This window comes from Oryx dammah, unplaced genomic scaffold, assembly GCF_014754425.2.
Source record: "Oryx dammah isolate SB20612 unplaced genomic scaffold, SCBI_Odam_1.1 HiC_scaffold_17, whole genome shotgun sequence".
NCBI classification, from domain to species: domain Eukaryota; kingdom Metazoa; phylum Chordata; class Mammalia; order Artiodactyla; family Bovidae; genus Oryx; species Oryx dammah.
In genome coordinates this window covers 2,258,527-2,284,244 of record NW_024070201.1, presented here as the reverse complement: position 1 = coordinate 2,284,244, position 25,718 = coordinate 2,258,527, and the positions used below count along the sequence as shown (strand labels likewise).

Sequence of the window (25,718 nt, the reverse complement as noted above, 5' to 3'; positions counted from 1 at the left end):
GTGGAAGGCCCAGGTTCAATTCCTGGATGGGGAAGATCTGTTGGAGCATGATAGGGTACCCACTCCAGTATTCTTGGACTTCCCTTGTGACTCAGTTGGTAAAGAATCTGCATGAATTGAGGGAGGCCTGGCTTCGATCTCTGGGTTGGGAAGATCCCCTGGAGAAGGTAAAGCCTACTCACTCCAGTATTCTTGCTTAAAGAATTCCATGGACTGTATAGTCCATGGGGTCAGGCAAGAGTTGGACACGACTGAGCAACTTTCAATTTCACTTTCACTTTGTTAGCATGTGAGATGAGTGTAATTGTGCAGTTGTTTGAACATTCTTTGGCATTGTCTTTTCTTTGGAATTAGGATGAAAACTGACTTTTCAAGTCCTGTGGCCACTGCTGAGTTTTCCAAGTTTGCTGGCATATTGAGTGCAGCACTTTGACATCATCATCTTTTAGGAATTGACATAGCTCAGCTGGAATTCCGTCTCTTCTACTAGCTTTGTTCACAGTGATGCTTCCTAAGGCCTACTTGATCTCCCACTTTAGAATGTCTGGCTCTAGGTGAGTTATCACATCATAATGATTATCTGAGTTATTAAGACTTTTTTTTGTTATAGTTATTCTGGGTATTCTTGCCACCTCTTCTTAATATTTTATGCTTCTGTTAGGTCCATACCACTTCTGTCCTTTATTGTGCCCATCTTTGCATGAAATATTCCCTTGGCATCCCTAATTTTCTTGAAGAAACCTCTAGTCTTTCCAATTCTATTTTTTTGCCTCTATTTCTTTGCATTGATAACTTAGGGAGGCTTTCTTATCTCTCCTTGCTATAGTATGAAACTCTGCATTCAGATGCCATTTACAGAAAACTAACCATAGTGACCACATGGATCACAGCCTTGTCTCACTCAGTGAAACAATTAACTATGCCATGTAGGGCCACAAAGATAGACAGGTCATTGTCGAGAGCTCTGACAAAATGTGGTTCACTGGAGAAGAGAATGGCAAATCCCTTCAGTTTTCTTGCCTTGAGAACCCCATGAACAATATGAAAAGGTAAAAAAGGTATGACACTGAAAGATTAACTCCCCAGGTCAGTCAATGCCCATTATGCTACTGGAGAAGAGTGGAGAAATAGCTCAGGAAAGAATGAAGAGACAGAACCAAAGCAGAAACAAAACCCTGCTGTGGATGTGACTAGTAAGGTCCAATGCTGAAAAGAAAAATATTGCATAGATACCTGGAATGTTAGATCAATGCATCAAGGTAAATAGGAAGTGGTCAAACAGGAGATGGCAAGAGTGAACATAGACATATTTGGAATCAGTAAACTAAACAGATGGGAATGGGAAAATTTAATTCAGATGACCATTATATCTACTGCTGTGGGCAAGAGTCCCTTAGAAGAAATGGACTAGCTCTCATAGTCAACAAAAGAGTCCAAAATGCAGTACTTGGGTACAATCTCAAAAATGACAGAATGATCTCTGTGTGTTTCCAAGGCAAACCGTTCAATATCACAGTAATCCAAGTCTATACCCCAAACGCTAATACCAAAGAAGCTGAAGCTGAATAGTTCTGTGAAGACCTACATGACCTTCTAGAATGAATACCAAAAAAAAAAACAAAAAAAAAACAAAAAAAAGATGTCCTTTTCATGATAAGGAACTGGAATGCAAAGTAGGAAGTCAAGAGATTCCTGGAGTAACTGGACTGTTTGGCCTTGAAGTACAAAATGAAGCAGGGCAAAGGCTAAAAGTTTTGCCAAGAGAATGCACTGGTCATAGCAAACACACTCTCCCAACAACACAAGAGATGACTCTACCCATGGACATCACTAGATGGTCAATATCAAAATCAGATTGATTATATTTTTTTTTTTTGTAGCTGAAGAGGAAGAAGCTCTATACAGTCAGCAAAAACAAGACTGGGAGCTCACTGTGGTTCAGATCATCTACTCCTTATGGTAAAATTCAGACTTAAGTTGAAGAAAGTATGGAACATCACTAGACCATTCACATATGACCTAAATGAAACTGCTTACAATTATACAGTGGAAGAGACAAATAGAGTCAAGGGATTAGACCTGATAGAGTGCTAAGAACTATGGATGGAAGTTAGGAACAGTATATAGAAGATTGTGATCAAAACCATCCCCAAAAAAAAGAAATACAAAAAGGTTGTCTGAAACAATATTGTAAAGTAATTAACCTCCAATTAAAATAAATAAATTTATACTTAAAAAAAGGCTGTCTGAGGAGGCCTTAAAAATAGGTGAGAAAAGAAGAGAAGCAAAAGCCAAAGAAGAAGGAAAGGAAAGATATAGCCACATGAATGCAGAGTTCTAAGTAATAGCAAGGAGAGATAAGAAAGCTTTCCTAAATGATCAAGGAAAAGAAATAGAGGCAAAAAATAGAATGAGAAAGACTAGAGATCTCTTCAAAAAAATTAGAGACATTAAGGGAAGATTTCATGCCAAGTGGGCACAATAAAAAACAGAAATGGTAGGGACTTAACAGAAGCATAAGATATTAAGAAGAGGTGGCAAGAATACTCAGAAGAACTATTAAGAAAAGATGTTGATGACCCAGATAACCACGATGGTGTGATCATTAACTAAAGCCAGACATCCTGGAGTGTGAGGTCAAGTGGGTCTTAGGAAGCATCATTGCTGACAAAGCTAGTGGAGGTGATGGAATTCCATTGATCTATTTCAATTCCTAAAACATAATGCTATGGAAGTGCTGCACTCAATATGCCAGCAAATTTGGAAAACTCAACAGTGGCCAGAGGACTGGAAAGAGTAATTTTCACTCCAATCCCAAAGAAAGACAATGACAAGGAATGTTCAAACTACTGTTCAATGGCACTCATCTCACACACTAGCAAAGTAATGCTTAAAATTCATCAAGCTAGGCTTCAGCATTATGTGAATTAAGAACTTCCAGATGTTCAAGCTGGATTAGGAAAGGCAGAGGAACCAGAAATCAAATTTCCAAACTCTACTGGATCATAGGAAAAGCAAGAGAATTCCAGAAAAGACATCTACTTCTGTTTCATTGATGATGCTAAAGCCTTTGACTATGTGGAACACAACAAACTGTGGAGACTTCTTCAAGAGACTGGAATACCAGACCACCTTACCTGCCTCCTGAGAAACCTGTAAGCAGATCAGGAAGCAACAGAACCAGACATGGAACAACAGACTGATTCAAACTTGGGACAGGAGTACAAGGCTGTATATTATCACTCTGCTTACTTAACTTTATATGCAGAGTACATCATGTATAATGCTGGGCTGAATGAAGCACAAGCTGGACTCAAGATTGCCAGAAGAAATATCAGTAATCTCAGATATGCAGATGACACCACCCATGGCAGAAAGTGAAAAGAAACTAAGAGCCTTTTAAGGAGAGTGAAAAAGTCAGCTTAAGACTCAACATTCAAAAACTGAAGATCATGGCATCTGGTCCCATCACTCCATGCAAATAGATGGGAAAAGCATGGAAACAGTGACAGGCTTTATTTTCTTGGGCTTCAAAATCACTGCAGAGGTAACTGTAGCCATAAATTAAAAGTCGCTTGTTCCTTGGAAGAAAAGCTATCACCAGACTAGAAAATATAGTAAAAGGCAGAGCATTACTTTACTGACAAAGGTCTGTCTAGTCAAAGCTATAGTTTTTCCAGTATTCATGTATATGTGTGAGAATTCACCATAAAGAAATGAGCGCTGAAAAACTGATGCTTGAACTGTGATGTTGGAGAAGACTCTTGAGAGTCGCTTGGACTGCAAGAAGATCCAACCAGTCCATCCTAAAGGAAATCAGTCCTGAATATTCATCAGAAGGACTGATGCTGAAGCTGAAACTCCAATATTTTGGCCGCCTGATGTGAAGAACTGACTCATTTGAAAAGACTCTGATGCTGGGAAAGATAGTAGTCAGGAGGAGAAGGAGATGACAGAGGATGAGATGGTTGGTAACATCACCAACTCCATGGACATGCGTTTGAGCAAACTCTGCGAGTTTGTGATGGCCAGGGAAGCCTGGAGTTGCAAGGAGTTGGACATGAATTAGCACCTGAACTGAACTGAACTGAACTGATACAGAAGCATATATCTTTCTTTTTCTCCTTTGCCTTTCACTTCTCCTCTTTTCTCAGTTATTTATAGCACAGTTGGTAAAGAATCTGCCTGCAATGCAGGAGACTGAAGTTCGATTCCTGGGTTGGGAAGATTCCCTGGAGAAGAAAATGACAACCCACTCCATTATTCTTGCCTGTAGAACCCCACGGGCAGAGGAGCTTAGAGGGCTACAGTCCTTGGGGTCCCAAGAGTTGGACACAACTTAGCGACTAAACCACCACTGCCTCTGAGAACCATTTTGCTTTTTTTGTAGTTCTTTTTCTTGGGCATGGTTTTGACCACAGCCTCATGTAGAATGGTACTAACCACTGTCCACAGTTCTTCAGACACTCTATCTCTCAGTCCAATCCCTTGAACCTATTTGTCACTTCCACTATATTATTGTAAGCAATTTAATTTAGGCCATACCTGAATAGCTTAGTGGTATTCCCTACTTTCTTCAATTTCAGTCTGAATTTTGCCATAGGGAATTCATGATCTGAGCCACAGTCAGCCCCCAATCTTGTGTTTGCTGGCTATATAGAGCTTCTTCATCTTTGGCTACAAAGAATATAAACAATCTGTTTTCAGTATTGACTATATAGAGAGCTGTCTCTTGTGTTGCTGCAAGAGGGTGTTTGCTATGAATAGTGTGTTCTCTTGGCAAATTTCTGTTAGCCTTTGCCCTGCTTCAAGTCCAAATTTTGTACTCCAAGTCCAAACAGGCCAGTTACTCCAGACAGCTCTTGACTTCCTACTTTTGCATTCCAGTTTCCTATGATGAAAAGGACTTTTTTTTTTTTTTTTTTGGTGTTCATTCTAGAAGGTCATGTAGATCTTCCTAAAACCATTCACCTTCAACTTGTTTGATATTAGTGGTTGGGGTATAGACTTGGATTACTGTGATATTGAATGGTTTGCCCTGGAAACATACAGAGTTCATTCTGTCATTTTCAAGATTGCACCCAAGTACTGCATTTTGGACTCTTGTTGACTATGAGGGCTAGCCCATTTCTTCTAAGGATCCTTGCCCACAGTAGTAGATATAATATCATAGTAGTAAATATATATAACATAGTTTGTAGTAGTAGTAGATATAATATTTTTTGGAGGGCCAAAAATTCAAGATTAAAAGTGCAGCTGTACTTACCAGAGCCATTTTTATTTTTCACTGCTTTGTCTTCACCATTGTGATCATCATTTCTGTCATATATGAACGCACAACATTTGCCACAGCCTCCACTTGCTGTCCTTCCTAGCCAAATCTAAACTTTTTTTTTCTTTTGTTAAATCTTAACAAAAAAATCTGCCTTAAAAACAGGCATGACAGGAGGGCATGTCTATATGTACATCCATGTAGGTATAGATATAGAGAAAAATATCTAGATCTATATATTGGAAAATATAGCCAAGGTCATTTTTAGCCAAGCTGCTATTATACTGATTAGATGAAAAATAAAATTTGTTTTGCACTTCAATTGATAGTGGCATTTCATCCTATGAAACCTTGACTCTTCATTTTTGAGAACAATGGTTAATAATCACCTCTATGCATTAAGGAGAGCTAGACTATTTGCCCAGGAAGTGATGAATTTAATGGCTTTCTGGGTTTTGAAATTTTAATTTCAGTTGACTTCAACTTAAAATTTATGTGATCTATTTTATTATCTTTTTATAAGAGAAACAATAATATTATTACAGTTTGGTTTTTACATTGACAGAAAAGACAAAAAAGAAAGCATTTCAAATCCCACTTGACTTGAAAAATTAAGCCTTATAAACTAAGTGACAAATGTATGATTTGTGACATCCAATTATTCACAACTGTTTAAGTTGTTTTTTGTCATGACAATTTGTAGTGAAATGTAACAGAAAAGTGGACAAATAACAACAACAAAAAGATGTATTTAAAAGTAAAATTCAGAACTTAGAGAAACACTCTGAAGAAATGCACTCTGACTTTTCAGCCAGGATTATTACATGTCATCCTTAAACTTCAAATACAGGTACTTGGTGACATCTAATAAAAGGATACTTAAAGGAGTAAAGGTAGTACTTCTTGAAATATTCAAGAAGTCTTTACCAATTGAGCCCTTGTAAGAACTCTACATTAATCAGTTCTTTCTCTTCTTTTCCCAAATGTTACATCAAATAAACACAGGCACTTCCTATATCCATTCCTAAAATATAATAGAAGACAGTACTTTAAGTGTAAAAGATACTAATGCATTAAATGAAGGCATCATGTCTCTACATTTCTAAAATTTCTTACAGTTAACCTTTAAGGAGAATCCTTCCCTCTAACAACTCTTCAGAACCTTGGCTTTAGCTGATATGACCCAGTCTTGCAGACTCTAAAATGATATGATTCAAGCAATGGCACATAAAGACCTGTAAAGATTTAAAACATTTTTTCTTTCATCACTTAATGGAATTTGGGGATTGAATATACTGTCTAGGTCAGGAGACAGATAGTACAGAGGAAATTAGAAACCTTTCATCCCTTGCTTGTGCAGTGGCTCTCTGGGTGTGGCACAGACTCCATTCAACACAGTCAAGTGAATTGAAGTCTTATAGATGACCCATGGAGAGGCAGTGACACCATAGCTCTAAAACTTTCTAGGATAATTAATTCTCTTCTACCCATTTAAAGCAACTATTGACATCATCAACACAGTGCTTAAGCATTCCTGGGATGGCATGGAGTAGAGTTGAGTATTCTGGAGCTCCAGTTAAGAAAAGATGTGCATGAAAAACACCCAATTTTTCTATCGGGCACAAATAGTCACTTGTGCCCACTAACCCAAGGAGAACTAAGAGGTTCTCCTTCATCAGCCTCTGAACTATGTGCTTCATAAATCCTGAGGCAGGCCTAGCACAGAGGAAATGTGTCACCTGAAAAAAGCCTGCAAAGAAAGGACTCTTTAACTCCCCATTTTACTTTGCATGTCAAGCGGTTCTTACTCCTAGTTCCCTGACTTTCAAAGAACAGCGTAGAGGCCCTATTCAGTTTTCATTTCTCGGTCCCTTCCCCACCTTGGTCGTTACCTTTCTTTGTTCTTTAAATTAACTTTTCCTTCCTTGCTCTCTTTCCTAGCCTGTTTCAGCCTCTCTGTGTTTCTTCTCCAGCCTGACGTTCCTCACTTCTTCCGTCGATGGTCCAGGACTCAAACTCGCCGGTGGCTGCCCTTTGCCCCTTTCCTCATCCTTGCTCTCCCTGAGACCCCTCATCTCATCCATCCCTTTCTCAGGCCCTCCAGATTCCCTGGGCTGTTTGCTGATGAGAAACATTTGCTGCAGCGCGGACCGGAGTCCTGTGCGCAGCCCAGTGGCAGAAGAGGGTGAGGCTGAGAGAAAGGCTGAGCTGGAGAGGGAGGCAGCCGGTCCTCCCCAGAGCCTGCAAGAATGCGGCAGGGTGCCTGGAGCACCGGGAGGGACCAGCTCCCAGGGGCCCTGGTCGGGGCTTGAGGACCTGGCCCGCGGGTAGACTTTCAGCCTCACGAGGTCGAGGAACAGGGGTGCCTGGAAAGCAAAGAGAGGGACCCTGGGGGTGCCCACCCCCAGAGTGGAACCCCCTGCCAAAGCGGGAACGAGAGAGGCGGGAGCGGTGAAAGGGAAAAACCTGTCTCCTCTGGCTGCGGAGCCTTGGAGAGCCTGGGGCGCTCCGGTGAGCAGCCGGGGGCGAAGACCGCCGGGCGGTGGGCGAGGGACGTGTGGAGATAGCGCTCGGCGCCCGTGGAGGGGCCGCCGGGGGGCGCGACGCGCGGGGCGGTGGGGACTCTAGGTGGCCGTTGGCAGACCCCAGCCGCGGAGCGCGCGGCGGCCGCGGCGCCAGCGTGTGTACGTGTGTGTGTGTATGTGTGTGTGCGCGCGCGCGCGTGTGTCTGTGTGTAGGTGAGAAAGCGAGGGCCGAGCGTGAGTGTGAGCTAGGCACAGAGAGAGCGCATGTCTCATCCCTGAGAGCAGCCAGGAGCCGCTCCACCACCATCTTTTGCATGGGCAACATTTGCAGCCGGACAGCAAACCTCTCCCAGGGCTATGGAGACTGCAGGAAAAATCTGGCAGCTCGGGATGGATTGCTAAGGGAAGTCATAACCCTAAACAGTCCAAACCTCTTTCCGTTTTTGTTTTTTTGTTTGTTTTGTTTTTAATTTTATCGCCGTAGTCCTCAATGCCTCTCTGAACGGTCTTTAGGAAGAGTACGAGAGAAAGAGCGCACACCAGGGAGAGGAGAAAAGAAGATGAGGATTATTTGCAGACAAATTGTCTTGTTATTTTCTGGATTTTGGGGACTCGCCATGGGAGCCTTTCCGAGCAGCGTGCAAATAGGTAAGCTCTGATTCAGTGGGGTATGCATGTGGGTGGCTGTAGCAGATACTGAAAGTGAGTTAAATGAGTTGCTGATAAGCAATTTAAGGGAACATTCGGCGTCTCCTTTCTCCTCTTCTCTCGTCTTTTCTTCCCTTTATAAAGACTGCCTCTTTGGTGCTGGTTCCGTTGAAACAGCACAGAGCGGTTCTCAGTCTACACTCCAGCCATCCTCAGTCTATACTCCTATTTGTCTCACGTCGCTGAAGTAGGATTGCAATAAGTTGGGATAAAATCTCCGTGGGGTTTGATTGCATTTTATCTAATATCTCCTTTCATTTCTTTCTCTGGAGGGTGAAGGGATGTAGAGTTTGCTTAAACAAAGCAAAACCCATCCACTCTTCTTCCCGTGCTATAGGCAACAGCTTTCGCTATTACAAGAAGACATTGCTTAGGTAAAAAAAAAGAAAGAAAGAAAGAAAAGAAAAAAGAAAAAAAGAAGACATTTACACTCTGACCTACTTGCCTTTGCTTGCTACCAGTTAACCGATTCCCAAATTATATCCCTTTCCTGGAACCTTTTATTCTTTTATTTTCCTTTTGAATTTTTTGCCCTTAATCCCTCCTCTGGACTCTATTTCTGGGGACCCTATCCGTCCTGCCCTTGGCTGTTTTTTTTTTTTTTTTCCTCTGTTCTCCCCTGTCTTTTGATGGGACGCAGCTATTGAATTCCTTCCAACTAAGCCCAGTCTCACACTGCATCATTTCTCGTGGACATTGCACAAAACGGGGCTAATTAGGCTGGGTCCAGGAACTGCATAAAAACAAAGTTCACGTCTCCCTTTTTATTTCCCTGTCACCTGCATGTCATCACAAACCTTCATTTCTCTATTTTAATGTAAATTTTCTTTTCTGCTCATCTGCATGCATCTTAGAAATGCCTGGAGCTGGCTTCTGTAGCAGTGTGCTGGGAATCATAGGAAGGGCAAGGAGAGAAGGCAAAACACACTAAATGGTCTGTCTCAGAGGCCACTGTGATCATGACAAATTGGGACAGTAAAAAGCTGAGTTGTCCTAAAGACTGAAATGCTAAACATACTCTTTAGAGACAAAGGGCAGTCTCCCAAGATGTGGCAGGGCTAGCTCCTTAATGTGTGTATTGGTGAATGGCCGTGGATTCGACAGTTCTTAGTGCGGGTGTAATAATAGTTACAAGAGGAAACACTGAACGGGCTTTTTCTGCTGTTTTTGCTAGGTGGTCTCTTCATCCGAAACACAGATCAGGAGTACACTGCTTTTCGATTAGCAATTTTTCTTCATAACACCAGCCCCAATGCGTCAGAAGCTCCTTTTAATTTGGTACCTCATGTGGACAACATCGAGACCGCCAACAGCTTTGCTGTAACAAATGCTTGTAAGTAAAACATAAGTTGAAGATAAATGAGAAGAGAATTAAGACGGGGCAATAGAGGCCGTTTTCTCTGTATTATTGCTGTTATTATATTTCAGAAAGACATTCAAGCTCCCCACAGTTTGCTGGTTAGAGAGGAAATCAGAGTTACAGCAAGATTTAGTCTCTAGGATATTTGGCTGGTCTTTCCTTCTCTTCCTTCCTCCCTCCCTGCCTTCATCTCTCCCTCCCTCCTCCTCCCTCCCTCGCTTTCTTCCTTTCTTTCTTCTTTCCTTTTTCTTGAAATTACTTTCTCCTTTAACATTTCAGTATTATCCCTACAACCTGCATGTCAAGTTAGTGAAAATGGTACTCAATCTTGTTTTTTATTTATTTTCCTTTGGTTTGTATTTGCTTTTCACTTGAGTGAGCATACATCTTGCTTTTAAAGAAGACACATGCTCTCTTACACTGGTAAAGGGAATGGAAGGGTTGCTAACAGTGAAAAAGTGGGGAGCGGTGGTGTGGAGGATGTATATTCCACTAGGTTGGTTGACACTGCAGATGATCTGGTGATGTCACTTGAGGCTGCCCTGCTCTTATATTCTGGGTTGTAAATGTCTCTTGCTATCAAGTAATGTATATATTCTGTGGATATAACTCCATGAAGTCTTACCTTGGTGGCAAATCATGTTAATCTCCAATCCACTGAATTCACATACTAACCCAGCTAGATCTATTATCCCCACAATACAATTAAGATTTGGTGATCTTACCTAATGTTATGATTAAACAGTTTTTTAGAGGTCCTCTGTGAAAATACTGTATAACATAAAGTAAAAATATAAGCAACTGTGTATTAATTTAACAATCAATAAAATATGATCAATAGAGCATTTAGGTTATATTTTCACTCTTGAGGAAAATACATGTTTTCCATACCTCCTTATTTTTAGATGATAATTTACTGCTCCTTAAAATTTGTGTGTTGATAATTGTTATAGATTACGTAAGACATGTGGGAATAGTTTCTATATAAAGTTTTGCACAATAATAATAAAATATTCAGTCTGCATTGTATAATATTTTTAATATATCAGACTGAGTATATTTTTATTTTGAAAGTACTCTTAAGTACAAGAAATTGTATTTTGAACAAACAAGTGAATTTGAAAACAAAGAGTTTTTATGTGTTAGGAGGATATCTGTTTCATTTAGCTCATATATATCTGCAATTAATTCATCTAACAAATAACATGATCATGTTTCCTTAATTTTAGGCACCTAATTAATACTTTATTTTTGAACTTCATTTCATAAGAAGGTTAAAGCATTTGACTTTTTTTTTTTAATCTAAAGCAATTGTATTCATTTGCAGGAATGTTTTAGTTCCTTTGAGTACTACTTAATTTGAAAAATCACTTGTTTTATTTAGTAATAAAATAAATATTCTTTATAAAGATAATTATATGGGAATTGGTTTTAAGCAGAAATGAACATAAATTAGAGCTGAGTTTATGGATAGCTATTTTTTTTAATGTCTTGTTATTATTTTTTCTTCCAAGTTTTGATAGAGATGTCAACATTTCAAATTAATTCTAGGTATAAAATATTTTCCCTAGTACATTCTAGGTATAAAATATTTTCCTTAGTACATGAATATTATCTGTTGATTTAAGTATTTTCCTTATATCTCTCTTGAGATTTTGGCAACAAAAACACTACTAAGTTTAAAAATAATTTATGATTCAAATACATCTGAAGGTACTTTGTCTACAGTAAATTGCTATTTAAATATATATTTTTTATTATTTAATTTTGAAAGACTTTCATAAAAGTGGAACTGTATTAGTTTTATTTTTCCAGTTTAGGTTCCTAAGTATTCTAAAGTTTGTATTCTGGCTTCCAGCTTTATAAACTACAGTGATAATTCCTTCTTTTCTCCTTCCACATAGTTTGTTAATCTCATTCAGGTTAATTTTAGTTAGTATCATATTATTTATGTGATAAAAATGTTATATAGAATAAAACGATAGTGGCAAAGAACCTATAAACATAAAAAATTGATAAGAAACTATACACAGCATGAAAAAGTAGAAACAGGTATAAAATATAGGTAGTATGCTATTCTTTAACGTGTTAGAATTGAGAAAATTGAAGCTAAGAAAACAAAGCCTGCTTATTTTGATTCCAAGTGTAATGTAATATTAGTGGTATGTTTTTGATCAGAGGGTATGGGTCAGGTGATTGGTGTTTGTTAAATGAACTGACCAAGAGCCTGTACACACGTGATTTTCCAGTCTAATCAAAGGTGAAACATAAGCAAGAAGTATGAGGCAACCTCATGTATCAAGCTCTATGCCTTTAGGTACAAAAGGTAAAAATAGTGTTCTAGAGAATTAACATGAACTTATTCCTCATAGCGATACAGACTAGATTTTAAATTTTTTCATGCTGAATTAAATATAAATGTACAATATGTGTTCAACTAGGTTTATTTTAAATATGATTTTCCTAAAGTGAATCCTTGTAAAACTGAGTAATCTAGTGTCTTTGTGAATGAGAACCACTGTATAGGATATATTTATTTTATGAAATATACACTTAAAAACTAAAAGTAGCAGACTAAGGAATAAAGAGTATTATTGGTCATCTACTGGATAAATGTAATTTAAGGTTGATTCTTCTGTCTCAAAATTAAAGTTTAAAGACTATTTTGGACAATGTAAACATTCTGCGTATGGAGTTGACATACTACCTAAATATAAACCCCAATAAACTCAAAATTTGCACTGTTGGGATAAATCTCAAGTTTCTGAAGGAGAATCAGGTTTATTTTGGTTTGTAACTTTAAAAAAAAAAAAACACAGCATTTGTGTAAGATTAAATTAAAATGCTGTTCTCTTTTAAAACTATTCCCATTGTTGAAAAATCATACTTTGCCTAGTATAAAACTGAAACTACAAGAAATACAGATAATATAGAATTATGGCATATTTAAATAACAAAGTATAGGTGTAATAGCTGGCCCAAGTAGTCAAATTTCAAAATGTAATTAAAGATATACATTTATTTGCTGTAATCTATTCAAAGTATGGGCTTTGGCAAATAGGTATTTAAAAAATAATTTGATGTGGACAGTTTTCTTTAACAAAATATTATGCATTTGACTCCAAATAGCTATCTTCACAAGCAAACATGCTAGTTAAATTGAGTATGTTCTCTGCAAAACACTTAAGACAACCTAAAATGAGGCTGTGTTCTTATATTTTTCTAACAGTTAATTAATAAAGATGTTTTTGTTTGGAGGATGATATATCTTAAATTTGGCCAAAGCAATAATGACCAAAATACTGATATAGTCTATCATCAAGTTTTCTAAAAGATAAAACAAAATTAGATATTGCAATTATCTCTTGAGCTCAGTTATGTTTGAAATCCTGTAAAAGAGGTAGCCTCTTTACAATAAAACACAGAGATGTTCAGTTTCTCAAATGATTCTTTTAATTTCAAATAGATAGTGGAAAATACATAATAAGATACATTAAGTAGTTATATAGTGTCACTTAGGTGAAATAGAATTTTTGTTGAATATTTCCAACTTTTTAAACTTGGATAGGAAAGACTAACTGGTTAATATTTTTGTTATCTTTTATTTATTTATTTTTTAATGATTTGTTTATCTTACTCGATTTTTCTGTCTAAAATCTGTCTATTCAGTGGTTTGCAACATGACGGATTAGAAAGTTGTAAATCAAGAATGGAATGCATATTATACCTTAGTAATCATGAAAAAGTTGTTCTTTTTTAACTTAAATATTAATTCTATTTGTGAAGGGTTTGGTTACCAACCCTAAATATCCAAGTTGAGTGCTACTTGTAACAGTAGGTTAGTGTGTAAAAAAGACTTGTTTAGTTAATCTAAATATGTTTTAAATGTGACAGTATATCCAGTAGGGTTTGCAGGCATTTTTGCTTATATACTACGGACTGAATTCAAACATTGAATTTAAGGGTGCTGAATAATAAGGTCTTGTGGCTTTAATAATATTTAAATATTATATATCTTTCTTTTCAGGAACATGAAACCCTAAAAAGGCATTCTAAAAGTATATATTGGATTGATTTAATATTTTTTAAATGCTAAAATAAAAATTCTGATATTTTGACCTTGTTACAAGAAATATATTAGAATTGAATATTGTTTGACTTTTGATTGTTTTTAGGAAAATGAGTTACTGTAATTGTTTCCTTATTTTGAGTTGGTAGCAAGATTCTTTGTTGATTTGAAATAATTACTTAGTTTTATAATATTATTTCCCCCTTTTATCTTAATTTTCCATCATGACATTGATGACAAAGATGAGTCCTATTCCTGTGCCTTGGACCTTTCTTAAATGATGCACAATTTGCATTGAGGTATTTCAGAATTGTCACAGAATTAAACTTCCATAAAGCCATTTGAAAAAATTCTCTTTACTTTTTTCTTATGAATTCTCCGAAGAGGTTTTATTTCTCAAAGAGGAACAATTTGTATTTTCTGACTTTAGGAATTATGTATATATCTTAATAACAGAATTTTACTAGTGTTCAGGAATTTTAAAATGAAGAATAAATTCCATATACCTTACATTTTATTATAACACAGGTTTTATACTGTTTTTGTGTACATGATTGTATTTGACCTCAACTAATCTTGGAGTGAGCCTGTCTGAGAAGATAATCATTATTTTTTAGGTAAGCCAGATTTGGCTCAAAGAAATCATTTGATTTGCCAAAGACCATGTAGCTAAAAAGCCACAGAGTTACCCAGTTGTTCTAGTCACTATCCTAGCACTTTAACCAGGAGACCATAGATGTGAAAAGTACATCTGTACTGAGATTACTTGAATCAAGAAATAAAATAACTGTCTTTTTTTTCTAATTTTATTGTAATATTTTTAAGAAAATACGGCAAGACATTTCTGGGCAACTTATTAATTAATCAGATGACAGTGAGACAGCAAAGACCAGAGTTCTATTTTGTAATGAATCTGCCCATTCACTCACTAGATTAGATAATAAACATAGTCACTTATTCATTAAACATGTTTATCAAGGACAACTGTATTTAAGACACTCTACTAGAAATGATTGATATTTAGTCGCTAAATCATATCTGACTCTTTTACAACCCCGTGGACTGTAGCCCACCAGGCTACGCTGTCCATGGAATTTTCCAGGCAAGAATACTGGAGTGGGTTGCCATTTCCTTCTCCAGGGATTGTCCTAACCTAAAGATCCAACTCGTGTCTCCTGCACTGAAGGCAAATTCTTTACCACTGAGCTACCTGGGTAGCCCAGAAATGAGGAGACTGAAAATTATGAGTAGTTGTTGCCCTCAAGGAGCAGTAGGAAATACGTACAAGCCAATTATCACAGTTCAGTAAGACAAAGAATTATGACAGAAAAATAGAGTGCTGTAACAGAGATTAACACAGGAAGGAACATCAAACTTGTCATGCTGCCCTATGGGAGTTATTACCTGATCTGGGCTTTCAGGCACTAGTTATTTGAAATATAGACAGAAAGGAAGGCACCCCTCACCAAAGTAGCAGCACATGACCAGGCATCAGGGATGGCAAAGCCAGATGTGATTGAACCACTGAATGTGGTTTAGTCTGACTGTAGTACTGGGTGTGAGGGGACGGAGAGGTGTGCTAAGGGGCGAAGCTTTGTAGATCCACACAGGGACTTGTAGCTCTTGTAAGGAAACTCTTTTGAATAAAAGGAGGACCCATAAATAATTTAAAACAACAGTAGCATAATCAGACTTATGTTTAATAAATAACAGGATTATTTCAAGAAGGAAAATGTACCAGAAGGGGGCAAAATGGGAAGAAAAAACACTTGTCTTGAAATAATTCAATTTAGGATGGTAAGTTCTTGAATAAAAGTGGAAGCTCTGAGACAAGAGCAAAGTAAGTAGATACATACAGGACTGTAGACAGAACATAGTGATGGATTGGATGTCTGTATAGGCTGCTGAAAAGACGCATCAGTTCAGTTCAGTCACTCAGTTGTGTCCGACTCTTTGCGACCCCATGAATCGCAGCATGCCAGGCCTCCCTGTCCATCACCATCTCCCGGAGTTCAGTCAGACTTACGTCCATTGACTCCGTGATGCCATCCAGCCATCTCATCCTCGGTCATCCCCTTCTCCTCCTGCCCCCAATCCCTCCCAGCATCAGAGTCTTTTCCAATGAGTCAACTCTTTGCATGAGGTGGCCAAAGTACAGGAGCTTCAGCTTTAGCATCATTCCTTCCAAAGAAATCCCAGGGTTAATCTCCTTCAGAATGGACTGGTTGGATCTGCTTGCAGTCCAAGGGACCCTCAAGAGTCTTCTCCAACACCACAGTTCAAAAGCATCAATTCTTCAGCACTCAGCCTCCTTCACAGTCCAACTCTCACATCCATACATGACCACAGGAAAAAACCATAGCCTTGACCTTTGTTGGCAAAGTAATGTCTCTGCTTTTGAATATACTATCTAGGTTGGTCATAACTTTTCTTCCAAGGAGTAATCGTCTTTTAATTTCATGGCTGCAGCCACCATCTGCAGTGATTTTGGAGCCTAAAAAAATAAAGTCTGACACTGTTTCCACTATTTCCCCATCTATTTCCCATGAAGTGATGGGACCAGATGCCATGATCTTCTTTTTCTGAATGTTGAGCTTTAAGCCAACTTGTTCACTCTCCTCTTTCACTTTCATCAAGAGGCTTTTTAGCTCCTCTTCACTTTCTGCCATAAGGGTGGTGTCATCTGCATATCTGAGGTTATTGATAATTCTCCCGGCAATCTTGATTCCAGCCTGTGTTTCTTCCAGTCCAGCATTTCTCATGATGTACTCTGCATAGAAGTTAAATAAGCAGAGTGACAATATACAGCCTTGACGTACTCCTTTTCCTATTTGGAACCAGTCTGTTGTTCCATGTCCAGTTCTAACTGTTGCTTTCTGACCTGCATACAGATTTCTCAAGAGGCAGGTCAGGTGGTCTGGTACTCCCATCACTTTCAGAATTTTCCACAGTTTATTGTGATCCACACAGTCAAAGGCTTTGGCATAGTCAATAAAGCATAAATAGATGTTTTTCTGGAACTCTCTTGCTTTTTCCATGATCCAGTGGATGTTGGCAATTTGATCTCTGGTTCCTCTGCCTTTTCTAAAACCAGCTTGAACATCAGGGAGTTCACGGTTCACGTATTGCTGAAGCCTGGATTGGAGAATTTTGAGCATTACTTTACTAGCATGTGAGATGAGTGCAATAATGTGGTAGTTTGAGCATTCTTTGGCATTGCCTTTCTTTGGAATTGGAATGAAAACTGACCTTTTCCAGTCCTGTGGCCACTGCTGAGTTTTCCAAATTTGCTAGCATGTTGAGTGCAGCACTTTCACAGCATCATCTTTCAGGATTTGAAACAGCTCAACTGGAATGCCATCACCTCCACTAGCATTGTTCATAGCGATGCTTTCTAAGGCCCACTTGAGTTCACATTCCAGGATATCTGGCTCTAGATTAGTGATCACATCATCATGATTATCTGGGTCATGAAGATCTTTTTTGTACAGTTCTTCTATGTATTCTTGCCACCTCTTCTTAATATCTTCTGCTTCTGTTAGGTCCATACCATTTCTGTCCTTGATCGAGCCCATCTTTGCATGAAATATTCCCTTGGTATCTCTAATTTTCTTAAAGAGATCTCTAGTCTTTCCCATTCAGTTGTTTTCCTCTGTTTCTTTGCATCGATCACTGAAGAAAGCTTTCTTATCTCTTCTTGCTATTCTTTGGAACTCTGCATTCAGATGCTTATATCTTTCCTTTTATCCTTTGCTTTTTGCCTCTCTTCTTTTCACAGTTATTTGTAAGGCCTCCCCAGACAGCCATTTTGCTTTTTTGTATTTATTTTCCATGGGGATGGTCTTGATCCCTGTCTCCTGTACAATGTCACGAACTTCATTCCATAGTTCATCAGGCACTCTATCTATCAGATCTAGGCCCTTACATCTATTTCTCACTTCCACTGTATAATCATAAGGGATTTGATTTAGGTCATACCTGAATGGTCTGGCGGTTTTCCCTATTTTCTTCAATCTGAGTCTGAATTTGGTAATAACGAGTTCATGATCTGAGCAACAGTCAGCTCCTGGTCTTGTTTTTGTTGTCTGTATAGAGCTTCTCCATCTTTGGCTGCAAAGAATATAAAAGAAAAAAAAAATAGAAGTATGGTAAGAATTAAAGATTATTTCTTCAATTTTTAGTTTTGACAAGTTATCAAAACCAAACTAGGAAGGGGCACACCAAAGAAGGAGCAGATTTGAATGAGGAAGGTGAGTTTAGTGTGGATATACAGATAAGGAGGCATTTAAAAGACATTTAAATGCAAAAGAGTTCTGGTCATATGTATCTGAAGTTCTTGGGCTCAGTCTGAACTGAAGAGAGACACTGAATAATGAATGAAACCATGGATGTGGATGATATCATCCAGAGAGAGCAAAATCAGTGAAAAGAATGCTGAGGACAAAATCCCAAGAAATACCAGTATTTCAGGGACAAGGAGAGAAAAGGAAACTGAGGGAAATGGGTCAGAGTTCAGAGGAAAAGTGAGGTAGGAATAATTCATGGGAGCCAAGAGATAGGAAGAATTTCAAGTAAATAGTGATCAATCATGTCTTTGATTGACGAATTTTTATAACAAGTTGCAAGGGTAATTGATCCTTAACATCAGTCTTTTCTTCTTTTTTCTTTAGTGTTCTTTTGTATTTTGACCAGAAAAAAAAAAAAAGCAGCCTTTATTAATCCCACATAGATTCTATTAATGCATACTCTTTGTGTATAGTGGCCTAGAGTATTCTTATAATTAGTGATAGGGATAATCTTTTCTGGACTTTTGATCCAAATGGGCTTGGATTTGCAACCTGATAGTGGGCCAGTTACTTGCACTGTTTAGCCTCAGTTTCTGCATTCATTAACAAAAGACCCATGTATTTTATGAATATTAGAAAAGTGCTTGGAAAATATTTAGCCTATAATTGTAACTCAATTAAATTTAGCTGTATTACATTTTCTAGGTCACATAGAACATTTATTTCTGAATCAGTGGAAAAATTTCAAGTTTATATTTTGAAAAGTAATTTGTGTTTTGAATAAATATATTTTATTTATATTTCATAGGAATTTTTGACCTCTAACTTAATTGTTAATTTTAATTTATACACAAATCTAAATGCATATTTGTCTAAACTGTTTCTAAGTCCTGCAAGAGGGTAACTTTGTTGGGAATCTGTGGACCATTTGGAGAAAAAATTGGTTCAGAATGGATTAAAGGGATTAATAGATTCTCCTAATTGTATGCACAATTGTGCGTTCTTGAGAGTGGCATGTGTATTTGCATGTATGTGTGTGTAAACAGAGAGACAGTCTAAATTTTTGAATAGATTATCAATGAATTTCAGTCCACTCACACACACACACATGGCCCACAGCCCTAAAGGAGTTATACACAGATTAGATAAACAGTACTCCATTCCCTATCTTCTTCATTTCAAAAGCCAGTTAGATTTTATTTTTTAAACTAACCAAGAATTTTTCCACAAACTTCATCTCCAATAACTTCTTCCTCATCATAGAAAATAACCAGTGTGTCCTAGCTGGGAAAATGCTTGGTTTGGTATTCTGCCTGTTAAACTATTATCGTATTATTTTTATTTCTTCTCTTAACTATCAAAAGCTCTACACATTGCACATCAACTCCTATTTTTATCATGACTTGCCTTTTCCTTTAACCATCACCACTACTGCAACAGTGTTCTTGAAGGTCATCAGTGATTTACAGATTAGTAAATTCCATTGTTCCTTAGTCACAGTCTTTTAATAACTTGCAGAACTTGACATAGCTGATTACCCCCTGTTTTTGAAACTCATTTCTCCTTGATAATATAATTAGCTAGTGATTATATGCCAAGGGTCTATATTAATTACTTATATTCTTACACAACTGTAAGAAACAGGCATCACTATTGTTTTCATTTTGTGTATGGAGAAATTACAGATTTGTAGTTAAGAATATTTGCCTAACCACAAAGTATTCAGGGCATCAGATCCTAAAGTCAGTTTTGCCTTCCATTCACATTAAAGTGTCCTGATTAGTATAGTGTATATAAGATAGCCATCACTCTGTGTGACAGTGGTTAGCTAACTTCTAATTTGAGTAGAAAGATGTTTCCCTCAAAGTTACTTCTTTAACAATTTCCATTTACTCAGTGAATAAAATGCCACCTGGAGAAGGCAATAGCAACCCACTCTAGTACTCTTGCCTAGAAAATCCCATGGATGGAGGAGCCTGGTAGGCTGCAGTCCATGGGGTCGCGAAGAGTTGGACACGACTGTGACTTCACTTTCACATTTCACTTTCATGCATTGGAGAAGGAAATGGCAAACCACTCCAGTGTTCTTGCCTGGAAAATCCCAGGGACGGGGGCGCCTGGTGGGCTGCCATCTATGTGGTCGCACAGAGTTGGACATGCCTGAAGTGACTTAGCAGCAGCAGCAGCAGCAGCAGCAAAATGCCACCAAATGGAAAAATGAATGAATACCACCAGATTTTAAAATGAATAAATGAGTCTTTATATGCGGCACAAACATTGGATGCTTCATTATTTGGCCAACCTACATAATCTTTATAGGAATGTTATTTGATGACCAGTAGTCAGAGAGTTCATTTCAGGTTTTCCCTTACATGTTTTTGGATTCCAATAAACGTAATGAGGAATGTCTTAAAGATCATTGACCTAAGTCAAAATTCCTGCAGTCTTCATAGTGTCCTTACTTGCCTCCAATTTGATAAATCTACTAGAGTCATAAATAAAAAGTTCAATGTTATCTTAGAAATTGAAAGGTAAAAAATTGTGATGTAATACTTTTCTTTGAACAAGCCACTATACTTCTCCAGCAAAAATTATACCTAAACTATAACCATTGTTTGCTTATTTTTGCTTATATCCTTATTTTTTAAAACGCAATTTCTCATTGTTGCTGCTGTTCAATCACTCAGTCTCTTTGCAACCCCATGGACTGTAGCACACTAGGCTTCCCTATCCTTCACCATCTCCCAGAGCTCACTCAAACTCACGGCCAATGAGTCAGTGATGCCATCCAACCATCTCATCCTCTGTCATCCGCTTCTCCTCCTGCATTTAATCGTTCCCATCATGGTGGCCAAAATATTGGAACTTCGGCTTCAGCATCAGTATTTCCAATTAATATTCAGGACTGATTTCTTTTAGGAGGGACTGGTTTGATCTCCACGCTGTCCAAGGGACTCTCAAGGAGCTTCTCCAACACTATAGTTCAAAAGCATCAATTCTTCAGCATTCAGCCTTCTTTATGTCCAAATCTCATATCCATATATGACTACTGGAAAAATCATAGCTTTGACTACATGGACCTTTGTCGACAAAGTGATGTCTCTGCTTTTTAATATGTTACCTAGGTTTGTCATAGCTTTTATTTCAAGAAGCAAGCATCTTTTAATTTCATAGCTACAGTCACCATCTGTAGTGATTTTGAAGCTCAAGAAAATAGTCTGTCACTGTTTCCATTGTTTCCCCATCTATTTGCCATGCAGTAATGGGACTGGAAGCCATGATCTTCATTTTTTGAATGTTGACTTTTAAGCGAGCTTTTTCACTCTCCTCTTTCACCTTCATCAAGAGGTTCTTTAGTTCCTATTCACTTTCTGCCATAAGGGTAATGTCATTTGCATATCTGAGGTTATTGATATTTGTCACAGCAGTCTTGATTCCATTCTGTGCTTCATCCAGCCCAGCATGCTCACGAATAACTTTCTCATCAGTAACCTAAAAAAATATATATATATATGTATATATATAATATTATATATTGTGTTCTTTCCATTCTCATATTTCTATCTTTTTAAACTGACCCATGAAAATTTCAAGTGATTTAGAAATCTTAAGAGCCAAAATATTATTGCAATCTCACCACTAAGGGGTAATCACAGTAAATAGATCTTTCTGGACTTTTCTTTTTATGTGTATAGACCTAAAGTGAGCAGTAGAATACTATAAATATAAAATACATACATATATATAATTTTAATAACAATATTAATCTATAAGCATATTTTATTAATGTTTTATTTCATGAAAAGTCTTCTCTCAGTTTATAAGACCTATCTTATTTTCTTTTACTGCTATGTAATGCCATTGGAAAAGACTTTGATGCTGGGAGGGATTGGGGGCAGGAGAAGAAGGGGACGACAGAGGATGAGATGGCTGGATGACATCACTGATTCGATGGATGTGAATCTGAGTGAACTCCGGGAGTTGGTGATGGACAGGAAGGCTTGGCGTGCTGTGATTCATGGGGTCACAAAGAGTTGGACATGACTGAGTGATTGAAATGAACTGAACTGAATGCCATTGTGCAAAGTTGCTATTAAATGTAGTCAGTACCCTCTGGATCAACATTTATATTGTTTCCCATTTTTTATGTTACAAACAGAATAGCACTAAAGCTATCTGAGTACCTGTGTTAATATTCCTATAGGATTAATTCCTGGAAATGAAATTACTATATTGAACAATGTGTATTTTTGCTTTTAGTCCATATTATTAATGTCCTTTCCTCAAAAAGTATTATTTATATTTACAGCAACCAAGATGTAAGAATAATTGGTTTTCTATGACCTGCTAACACTAATCATTATCAGTTTCTTGAATCTTCACTTGTCCTAATGTGTGAAGTTAAGTTCAGTTCAGATCACTCAGTCGTGTCCAACTCTTTGGGACCCCATGGACTGCAACATCCCAGGATTCCCTGTCCATCACCAACTCCTGAGGCTTGTTCAGACTCATGTCCATCAAGTCAGTAATGCCATCCAACCATCTCATCCTCTGGAATCCCCTTCTCTTCCTGCCTTCCATCATTCCCAGCATCAGGGTCTTCTCCAATGAATCAGTTATTTGCATCATGTGGCCAAAATATTGGAGCTTCAGTTTCAGCATCAGTCCTTCCAACGAATATTCAGGACTGATTTCTTTAGGATTGACTGGTTTGATCTCCTTGCAGTCCAAGTTACTCTCAAGATTCTTCTCCAGCACCACAGTTTGAAAGCAGCAATTCTCCATCTTTCTTAATGGGCCAGATCTCACATCAACACATGGCTACTGAAAAAACCATAGCTTTGACTAGACAGAACTTTGTTAGTAAAGTAATGTCTCTGCTTTTTAATATGCTGTCTAGGTTGGTCATAGCTTTTCTTCCAAGGAGTAAGTGTCTTTTAATTTCATGGCTGCAGTCACAATATGCAGTGATTTTGGAGTTCAAGAAAATAAAGTCTGTCACTGTTTCCATTGTTTCCCCATCTATTTGTCATGAAGCGATGGGACCGGATGCCAAGATCTTAGTTTTCTGAATTTTGAGTTTTAAGCCAGCTTTTTCACTCTACTCTTTCACATTCATCAAGAGGCTCTTTAGTTCCTCTTCACTTTCTGCCATGGGGATGGTATCATCTCCATATCTGAGATTGTTGATTTTTCTCCCAGAAATCTTGATGCCAGCTTGTGCTTCATCCAGCACAGCATTTCGCATATGTAGTCTGCATATAAGTTAAATTAGCAGGTGACAATATGCAGCCTGGACATACTCCTTTCCCAATTTGGAACCAGTCCATTTTCCCATGTCTGCAATACTGAGGAAACACACACTTGGAGGGCAGAAATAAAACTTTGTTCGAACCAGGATCCAGGAGGAAGGAGCAGTGTCCCCACAAGAGACTGAGCCTAACATGCCTATGAGTGTGCAAGAGTCTCAGATGGAGGCATGATTCAATAGTGGCCTGTGGTGGGGTCAGGGACACTGTGTATCATAGTGTGGGCATAAGTTCTCAGGCCAAAAAACAGGGAAGGAACAAAGCCCAGCCCATCAACAGAAAATTGGATTAAAGGTTTATTGAGCATGACCCCACCCATCAGAACAAGACCCAGATGCCCCTACAGTCTCTCCCATCAAGAAGCTTCCAGAAGCCTTTTATCCTTGTCCATAAGAGAGCAGACATGATGAAAACCACAGTCAAAGAAAACTAACCAAACTGCTCATGTGTATCACAGCCTTGTCTAACTCAATGAAACTATGAGCCATGGCGTGTAGGGCCATCCAAGCCGGACGGGTCATGGTAGAGAGTTCTGACCCTTCTGGAGAAGGGAATGGCAAGCCACTTCAGTATTCTTGCCTTGAGCCCCATGAAGTGTATGATGGGTCTAAATGACATCTAATTGATGCTTTAATTTGCATATTTTTGATTAATAGTAAGGTTAAGAATATTTTCCTGAATCTATAAGACCTTTTATCTCTTTCTGTGTGAACTGTTGTTCTTTCACTTTACCAATGTTTTCTTTATTTGAGGGAGTATTTTACAAACTATAGAAATGAATTCTTTGTCATGATGTTGAAGATTATTTTTCTACTATTTTTCTATGTGCCTTTGGCTTCCAGCTTCATTTAGGATGCCTTTTACCATACAGACATTTACAATTTTTATATAGTCAAATCTGTGAGCCATTTTCTTCATGGCTTCTAGATTTCATGCTATGCTTATAAAGGTATTCCTATCCTTAAAACTGTAGAATATTGTTCCACATTTTTTTTAGAATACTTTATGGTTTTATATTTTATATTTATAATGCTAACTCTTTGGGGATTTATTATGTGTGTTAGGTACTAATCTTTATTTTTTTCTATTTTATTTATTTGAAAAGCTATTTTTTTTTTTTTTTTTACTATTTCTTTGAACTGATACATTTGTGCAAATCTCCTGTAATCATGACTGAATTTGAGCTTGAACAGTTCTGCATTTTATCTCTTCCCAAGTTCTCGTTTTTGCAGTTCTTCATCTCCCTGTCCTGACAGTCTTACATGGTCATACTTGCTAGTTTTGATGTGTTTATTATCTGCTTTCTTGGTCCACCTATTACTTTCCTAGGTTTTCCCCATGTTTGTTGCCATCTGATCAGCTACTCTTGTTTCTATCTCCAAAATTCATTACAAATATTTCCAACTTTCACCATTTCCAGCCCACAATTCTAGTGCAAGTCAATTATACTTTTCTAATAATTTAGTACTGAATATCCCGCTACTGCCATTTCCTCTCCCCACTCACTTTACATACCAGAGCCAATGGTTCCCTTCAGAATTGAAGCAAAATACTGTTTTTTTCTTACTTAATACCCTCCAATGGTTTTCAGTTTCTTGGAGTAAAATTGCAACTCTTTTAACAGACTTGGACTCTAAGCATGATCTGTCTCTCATCCATCTTTTTGCCATGTTCCACCATGTTGGAGTTCACTCAGTCTTCTTTTTGGTTCGTACACATGATTTAATCCTTTCTTTCTATTTTCTATGACTTTGCATTTTCCATTCTCATTTTTGGGGATGGGAAGTCCTCTAATGCAGTTTTTGTTGAGTAGCTTTTTCTGGATCTTCAGGACTCAGGTCAAAGTCATTGCCTAAGAGAAATCTTCCATGACAACCTCTGTAGAGTAAGCTCTCTCACACTAAACTCCATTTACTTTGTACTGCATTGCCAACCCTATTATAATCTTTGCTTTTTTTTACAATCTGTAATTGTTATTTTCATTTGTTTACATATTTATCATCTATATTCCCAGTAGAATAAAAACTCCCATACCCAGGACTTTATTTGCCTTGTTAAACAATATATCCTCATAGCCTTACTCAATACCTGGTACAAAACAAGAATCAGTATGTATCTTTGAATACATGAATGAACAATGTGTTATGAGTATTCTCTTCACTCATCTTTGGGACATTCTTAAGATAGCT

The 25,718-nt window shown here is 37.7% G+C and overlaps 1 protein-coding gene across 7 annotated transcripts in view; it reads left to right on the top strand.

The window, feature by feature from the left end:
- Positions 1-7,435: 7,435 nt before the first annotated feature.
- Positions 7,436-25,718, top strand: part of GRIA4 (glutamate ionotropic receptor AMPA type subunit 4) — a 635,903-nt gene continuing 617,620 nt past the window's right edge. For 5 of the 7 annotated variants that reach the window (XM_040257823.1, XM_040257830.1, XM_040257826.1 and 2 more), the window contains exons 1-2: positions 7,967-8,445; positions 9,680-9,838. In XM_040257823.1, the coding sequence (XP_040113757.1) occupies positions 8,358-8,445; positions 9,680-9,838 (247 nt within the window). In that variant the 5' untranslated portion in view covers positions 7,967-8,357. Of the gene's footprint in view, positions 7,784-7,966; positions 8,446-9,679; positions 9,839-25,718 lie in introns of those variants that run through there. The other 2 variants (XM_040257825.1, XM_040257824.1) reach the window with 2 other exon arrangements.